General features: G+C 28.9%; 1 protein-coding gene across 4 annotated transcripts; it reads right to left on the bottom strand.

Moving 5' to 3' along the window:
• LOC111307547 (aspartic proteinase oryzasin-1-like) lies at positions 1 to 4,925 on the bottom strand. 4 transcript variants are annotated; one of them, XR_016332054.1, is made up of 15 exons: positions 4,800 to 4,925; positions 3,666 to 4,033; positions 3,363 to 3,423; positions 3,157 to 3,251; positions 2,953 to 3,065; positions 2,640 to 2,808; positions 2,489 to 2,528; positions 2,029 to 2,090; positions 1,791 to 1,904; positions 1,641 to 1,705; positions 1,396 to 1,552; positions 1,034 to 1,153; positions 855 to 942; positions 408 to 496; positions 178 to 221 (listed from the first exon to the last, which is right to left on the bottom strand). XR_016332054.1 is itself a non-coding variant. In XM_022905564.2 (14 exons), the coding sequence occupies exons 2-14, from the start codon at positions 4,017 to 4,019 to the stop codon at positions 137 to 139; spliced, it is 1,524 nt and encodes a 507-aa protein (XP_022761299.1). In that variant the 5' UTR covers positions 4,020 to 4,033; positions 4,800 to 4,925; the 3' UTR covers positions 1 to 136. The 4 variants fall into 4 exon arrangements, 3 of the variants coding, with proteins under 3 accessions (XP_022761299.1, XP_089607922.1, XP_089607923.1); XM_022905564.2 differs by lacking the exon at positions 855 to 942 and having other exon boundaries at positions 1 to 221; XM_089751797.1 differs by lacking the exon at positions 855 to 942 and having other exon boundaries at positions 11 to 221; positions 408 to 485.
• Between the last annotated feature and the right edge of the window lie 2,968 nt (positions 4,926 to 7,893).

Below are 7,893 nucleotides of genomic sequence, written 5' to 3'. Positions count from 1 at the left end.
TAGCAAAGTAAAGGATAAAATGTTGCCCAGCACATCCATTAATAATTTGAGTACAATGATACGGCATCATAGTATAACATAGCCAAGCAATCATTGATCATCTTGCAAATAGCACTGGGTATTTCCTTAGACAGCCCTAAACAGCTTCTGCAAATCCTACTCGGAGATTACCAAAATCAAACACAGTGTGATATGCTTCCATGAAGATTTCCCCAAGAATCCTACACATGTAAAAAGATGTAATGCATGAATGAAGAAGAATTCAGATACTAGAACAAAAATGACAAAGCATTTATCACGTGAATTAGTCCATGCATTCTATAATTAGGTACATATCACGTACGTATTTTTTCGTAGGAATTGTAATGATGGCCAGATAACTATAGAAACAAGGCACGAGAAGTTACCAGAGAGGACCCTGAGGAGGAGGAATATCCAATGCAATAAAGCTACTGACGCAGAAGGTAGAGAAATTTTGTTCCACTCTGCGGATGTACTGATCGAGTGATGAAAAGACAATAAGAAGTAGAAGACGTTTTATTTCATATGAACTTCATGAAATAAAGAGAAATGATGAAAATAAGCATCTACAGTTTTTGGAAAAATGTTTTCCAGTTTCCCTTTCCAGGTTTACTCTAAACATAGTGAATAAATCAAGTAATAGTAGTAACTAAATTTGAAATTTTGGAAAATAAAGGTTCTCAAACTTAGTTGAAATAGATAAAGCAAGGAGTGAACATGGATGCTTCATTATATTACAGCCGAAATATAATAACTAAATTAAGTAATAGTAGTTTGGTTTTCTACAAATTTAAAAAAAAAAGAATAGGTCACCTAACTTAATTAAGTATTACCTTATAAAATATTTCATTGACCATATAAATTGAACATGGATATGGAAAATGGAAAGCATTTTCTAAAAGAGCTTTTTCCCCTCTTCATCTGAAAACCCATATCTTTATTCGCTTAGTCACAACCGATTAAAAACAGGCATTTCAAATTAAGCTAAAAAAAATTTCTCCTTATGCCATACCTGCTCGGGAGTAAGGTGGAAGGATTTATTCCCAATGATAAATGAAACAGTCGGCATGTTTGGTATTTTTTCACAATCAACAGCTAGTTCTCTTGTGGGATTTGGTAGGTTATCGCACAACTTCAGCAGAGTTAAATGTACATAATTATTAGTCTCATTATGTAGAAATTAATTTGTAAGTATTTTGTTTGATTGGAAAGATGAAAAGAGGTAAAGATAGAAAAATTGTTAATCTAATGGTTACGTTACAAGAAAATTGTTATGAATTTTAACCATTAAATCATCAAGTTTTCCATCCTTATCTCTGTCCATTCTTTCTACCAAGCACTACCTAGCAAAGCCTTAATGTATAGTGAGAGGACCTTGTTCACATATTCAATTACTCTTCCTTCTGTTTTGTTTTGCGTAAGCTCTGTCCTTATCCATGCTAAAGTCAACTCACAAGCAGTGCATAGAAGGTCCTGGCCGACTTCTGTGTGCTTCTCTCTCTTTTGTTCTACCACCATTTCAATAGTTTCACTGTGCGGACTCATTTGTATTTAGTGAAAGGAAACTGATGAATCTTCAACAGAGCATATATCAACAAAAGAAAGAACTGGTGCCTAACCTCATTTTTTGAGTCCTATTGTAGGAGCATATACCAATATTGGAACATAATTTGTCGGGCTGTAGCTGTAGAGGAAGGCATGATACGCATAAAAGGCATGACCTACAGTCATGATATTAGTAGTTTGATAAGAATTAAAGACAAACAAACCCCTGATAACAAGAGCTGCCACATCAGATCGCCATACTGAGCAACCACTTTTTTACATTCCATGCTCACAAATCCTTTCGCTCCAATAGCATGATTCATTTTTGTCACAGCAGCCTGAAATTGATGATCTTGTTAAGCAAGAATGTAAAACAAGAAACACATACTTAAAGACTCAGAGTCCAAAGCTTATTAGAATTTTCTGACTGGAACCAACTTGCTATAAGATAGCTGCACATACTTTGGGGCCAGCAATGAAGGACGTGCCTGAATCCACTATAGCAGTGCAGTTGGTGCAAAATCCTGTAAGATTCGAATTTTAGGCACTCACATGCTAGTCTTTAAAATTCAAATAAAAAATTGAGATAAGGTAAAAATAAAATGCTTAGAGACAAGGCGCGTATAAGGTAAGCCACCTAACAATATTGGAGGACTTTCCTAATGCTACTTTTGCTTTAAACAGTCATAGGAAAGGTTCAACACGAACTTCTTCTGACTTAAAAATACCTTTGCAACTTAGAAGAGTCGTAAATGTCATTAAGAAATCAATGGAGGGACTCCTAAAATTGTTTTCTCATAATGTAACCATAATTCTAATTTATTTTCCTTTTTGTAATTGAGATAATATTTTTGATTAAAATGAATCAATAAAAAGGAAACAACAAGAATCCTACCATGATAACAGTATACAGTAGCATTACCTGTGGATTTGTCTGCAATTAAAAAATCTGCCAATTCAATCTAGATGAGGAAAACAGAAGAAAAAAAAAATAAAAAACACCTTTCAATGAAAATTTTCTAGAGAGTTGATATTGAAATACATTGTATAAATGAAAAAGAGAGGAAGTGCACCTGCCAATAACCTTTCCGAATGACCGGGACATAAGTATGCTTTCCCTTGAAGTGCTTCTGATCAACACCACCAAAGACAATCTCACCGCCTTCGCTGGCCGATGGATCTTTGTTGAACCAGAAGGAGAATACCTTCTGAGCAACTAGGCTTTGTTCCATCATACTGTACCTGCATCAAAAGCCTTAAAAACATTTATTTCTGCTGACAACAGGAAACATAGGGCAACAGGGGCAAGGGAAAATCCCCTGTTTAACACTTAAATGGAGATAAAAGCAAAACAATACTATGCTGGATTAGGGCCAAGAACCTCACCAAAGCGGAGCCACATTCCCCACAGAAATGTCCTGAAACCCAAGTCCAAGTATCCCATCAAAACTTGCCAAAGAAAGAATAAGACTTCCTTCTCTTATGGCTTCTGTAAATACCTGAAACATTGTAGGAGGAACAAACGGTAGGATATAAATTAAATAAAAAGGATATTAGCATGATAAAACTTGATAAAGAAAAGGCACCAACTTGATTTTTGACAACAAGGCCTCCAACTTTTATATTATCTTCACTGAAGAAGCCCAAAATCATTCCAGAACCATAATTGATTTTGCAAGGTTTCCCTGGATCAAAATCAATAAGAAAAAAAATTCTTGATTTAAAACTGAAAAAGCAATTTTTTTCTCCATTTGATTATTACACACTATCTTGAGATCATGCTTCACAAATATTACCAATCTCCGTGTATGTACTTGACTTGCTAGAGTTGTATCTAGAGTGGAAAAAGCAAGCAACCTGCATGGAGAAAGAACTTAATTTGCTAACAATGGAACATTGCCTTTTAAACTTTAAGGTTTTGCTTGGTAGGAAGGATGGAAAGAGGTGAGAATGAAAAACTTGTTAATCTAATGATTAAAATTCATAATAATTTTTTACTTTGTAACTTAACCATTAGATTAACAAATTTTTCATCTTCACCTATTTTTATTTTTCCAACCAAGCAAGGCCTAAAGGAAATTTTTACAAAGAGAACTCACGGAAAAATAACAATGTGAAGATGGAATCCATAGGTTGGAACTGCCAGTATCAAAGATGACAGTGAACTTCTGTGGTGGTGAACCAATTCCAACTTCTCCAAAATACTGAACATCCAAATAGTTCTTCAGGGAAACTATATTCATTGCTGAATCATCTGAGCCACGAGTAGTTGTTACTTCTCCCTTAGCATATGCACTGTCTGTCCCTTTAATTCTAGCGGCATTTATACTGTTAATGCCTAAGCGCTGTTTCCTTAGACCTAGTCTCACCAGACCATCTGAGGAGGAAGCAATAGCCAACCAGAATGTAGATACCAATAAACACATTACCAGTAAAAGAAACTTATCCCCCATTGATACAAGGTATCCTGTGTCCATCGGGTAAGAAAATAACTTTACCATCAGACGAATAAATAGCATATACATATTCAATAATGCTATCACATATATAGAAAAAAGAATAAGATGTTGAAAAGTCATAGAAAAGGATGTAATAGAAGGTAATCTCCTATTTCTAAGTAAAATTTTTCTCCGTCATGACTAGTGGCAGGAATGCTAATGCGGAACCACGTCAATTTTTTTTTGTTCCTTTGCATTTGAATTTGTTCTCTTTCATACTTTTTTTGTTTTATGAGTCTTGGCTTTGGGGCCAATTGCACAACCTTGTCAAATGAAGGAGGGAAGCCCATCATTTCCCAAAGTCCTATCTCCAAACAGCACAAATATTCTGTGTTATGCAGTTAACTTCAACAGCAAGGCTGTATACCCAACAAGTAGAAACTAAGCAGACGTAAGAATTTAAGCTTCTGATAATGGTCAAATTAAAGCATGAAACTAGTTAATGAGCATTTAATGAAGCAATGACTGAGCCAAAAGCATGTTGCCATCAAGTACCGTAAGGACTACGAATTCAATAATTTGTTACATTTTGGTTTGCCAGAGGTTACAAGTAGTCACCTTAAACAAAAACATAAGGGCGCTGCATATAAAGCAAACAAATCTATAAGATGTAGGTATTTTGTTTATTGTTAAAGCAAACAAGGAACACGATCACTGTTTGTGAGTTTTATATCTACTGGAGTACCAATTAACATATAGATAATGATAATGATTGCAAGGTTGTAGGGATGATACCTGAGACGAATGGAAAGCTTCAGGAAGAAGCAAGATCAGTGAAGAATAAAGAAGAAAAAGCTTCAATGTAATAAAAGCAAAGAAAAAGACTGACGATACAGAGCTTTAGTGCAATGACTAACGAACAACTCTCTTTCCTCACCAATCAGTTCACTTTATTGGAAGGAGTAGAGTGTGCCTGTGCTTAATACTGACAAAGAGAGAAGTTTCCAAACTCCGAAGTAATTCCCTCTTTCTGTTTTGGAATACTCCGAGAAATTTCTTGTGATGCATGTGGTGCAAGATGGTTGGACTCCAATGCCAGGGTGCTGCTTTCCGACAAATATATATATATATATATATATATACATATATATATATATACATATATATATATATATTAGTTTTATTCCCCGTGCTAACCAAATCGTAATTATAATATAATATAATATAATAATTTTGATATTTTATAATAATAAAATTGAAATAATTATCATTATACTAAATTAAATTAAAAATATAAATTTAAGTTTAAAAAAATAAATATAACAAAAATTAAAATTAAAATTCTAATAAAAATAAATATTTAATCTTTCTTTATTTTCATTCTCTTTAGAAGTTTTCTTTTAAGTCTTTTAGTGTTAAGTCATTATCTTCATTCTTTTTTTTAATATTTTTCTTTTTTTAAAAATTTTTTTGACTATAAAAGATTATTTTTTATCATAATCAAATTGAATTTTGTACTTTTCTTCTTCTCTATTTTATGTTTCTTCTAGAGCTTTTTAAAGCTTTTGTAATGGTAGATTTTTATCTTCAATTTTATAAATTTTTTAGACAATTGATCATTGCCGAACTCATTCAAACTATTACTTTTCATCTATTTGCTATTAAAATTTTAAATTCATTTTTTTTTATTCGAAACCAAATTCTTATAAAGTTCTTGTTACTTGAAATAAAGTAAACATATACTGTTTTTTTTTTTTCATTACTAACTTTTGTTTTTAACATGTACTTATTTATGTAATATAAATCATTTTGTAATTTCATTTTATAGTAAAAATTGCATACTTACATGAATTTTACTAATTAAAAATATTAATTTGTAAACATATTCTAAAGAAAGGATATGAAGTAATAACAAACTATTAGTATCTCGATGTAATAATTAATGATGTTTATTTATGTATTTATAAGAGATATTGACTAAAACTACTTTTATTATCAAATACTAATTTCTTAAAAAACAATTAAATATACATAACTTATTAAAATATGTTATACTAAGAGTTTAAATAACAAACTTTACTTAAAGGTATACCTTATCCTAATCAAATAGTTTTTTATGTTGTTCTTTAAATATTCAAATATTTTTTTTCAATTAACTTTGGTTCAATATTATTATTGTTTGTTAAATAATGAAATATCATAATTTTAAAATTAATAAGATATGATCTATTTTAGACAACTATTAAAAGGTATATTTTGAAGGTAAACTATGTTTTAAATCTTAGACTTTAAAATTGATAGTGAATATATTTTAAATATTTGTACTTAAAATGGAATAATTTCATTATTCAATGAACACTTAATTATTTATCAAGTATAAGTCATTCAAAAAATTCATCATATAAACGATATGGTTATAAAATTATAATTTATAGAATTCATATTATTATTAGTATTATTAGATCATATATTTTAACTTAAAATATTATATACCTAAGAAAATAACTAATAGGTAATTTTTCTATGGTATTTTTCAATAAATTTAAACTCATTATCTTTCTCTTTCATTTTAAAAATATCTTTAAGACAACAATTTTTTGTATAATTGCTATCAATGTTATAAATGACACCATAAAACACAACAATTTATTTTAGTAAAGATATAATATTAATCTAGTTACTATTAATATATTATCAAATAGATAGTAATGACATACAAATATAGATAAAGTTATTCCAAATTTTCACTTCAAAATTTGATCTTTTTTAATAAAAATATGTTGTTATAGTAATCGGTACATGAATATTGTTTAAATTATTTATATATGTGAAAAATATCCATAAATATTGTAACTCAATACCTTAGTATTAAATGGCAATTAGTATAATTTTTTAAATGAATTAAATATGTTAGACATATTAAAAAAATATAGCTCTATATCAATATTTAACCAAAAGAAAACTATTAAGTTAGTAATGATTTATTACTACATGTTATCGATAATTTGATGTTAAGTTATATTACTAATTTATTATTAAAATATGAATAATTTACTATTAAGTTATCTAGACTTTACTACTAAGCTAAAACTGATTTACTAATAAGTTATCATTGATTTACAACTAAATTATAAGTGATTTAGCATTTAGTTATCAATAAATTATGACTAAGTTAACTCTGATTTATTATTATAACTGATTTATTACTAAGTTTTTATTTCACTCTTGCTAGTAACCGGAGTTCAATCCCTAAAAACTTCAAATATAAAAAACTTTATCATCAATTAACAATTAAATCATTACTGATTTATTACTATGTTATCAGTGATTTATTATTAACTTATTAATTATTTACTATTAAGTTATAAATAATTTACTACTAAATTATTGATGATTTAGTATTAAGTTATTGATAATTTATTATAAAGTTATAATTAATTTACTATGAAGTTATCGATGATTTACTACAGAATTATCATTGATATATAACTAAGTTATAAGTGACTTATTACTACGTTATTAGTGATTTATTGCTAAATTTAGTGATTTGCTATTATATTATTATGCATTTACTAATTACATTGATTTATTACTAAGTTTTCAATAGTTAGCTATTAAGTTATCAATTATTTACTACTAATAAATTATTAAGTTACTACTAAGTTATTTATGGTATACTATTAATTTTATCAATTAATTACAATATATGAGATAATTTTCTTTTTATATAATATAACATTATTGTTTTGTTTAAATTTAGAATTTTTTTACTAAATTTTTTTTAATGAATAAATTCATGATAGGTTTATCCTAATCCTTTTCTTTTTCTAGTAACTAGGTTCAATCATTAGTAACTTTAAGTATAAAAACATGTTATCACTAATTAACA

Source organism: Durio zibethinus, chromosome 22 (genome assembly GCF_047325235.1).
Source record: "Durio zibethinus cultivar Kanyao isolate XHJ-2024 chromosome 22, ASM4732523v1, whole genome shotgun sequence".
Classification (NCBI taxonomy): Eukaryota; Viridiplantae; Streptophyta; class Magnoliopsida; order Malvales; family Malvaceae; genus Durio; species Durio zibethinus.
This window is presented reverse-complemented; position numbering and strand designations above follow the sequence as displayed.

Excerpts from the sequence above, each read along its gene's own strand:
- LOC111307547 (XM_022905564.2), bottom strand. The coding sequence starts at position 4,019 with ATGGGGGATAAGTTTCTTTTACTGGTAATGTGTTTATTGGTATCTACA. Across the intron at positions 3,424-3,665 it reads CTTCACATTGTTATTTTTCC|GTTGCTTGCTTTTTCCACTC; the intron begins GTGAGTTCTCTT and ends TTCTCCATGCAG. Across the intron at positions 1,154-1,395 it reads TAATTGAATATGTGAACAAG|TTGTGCGATAACCTACCAAA; the intron begins GTCCTCTCACTA and ends ACTCTGCTGAAG.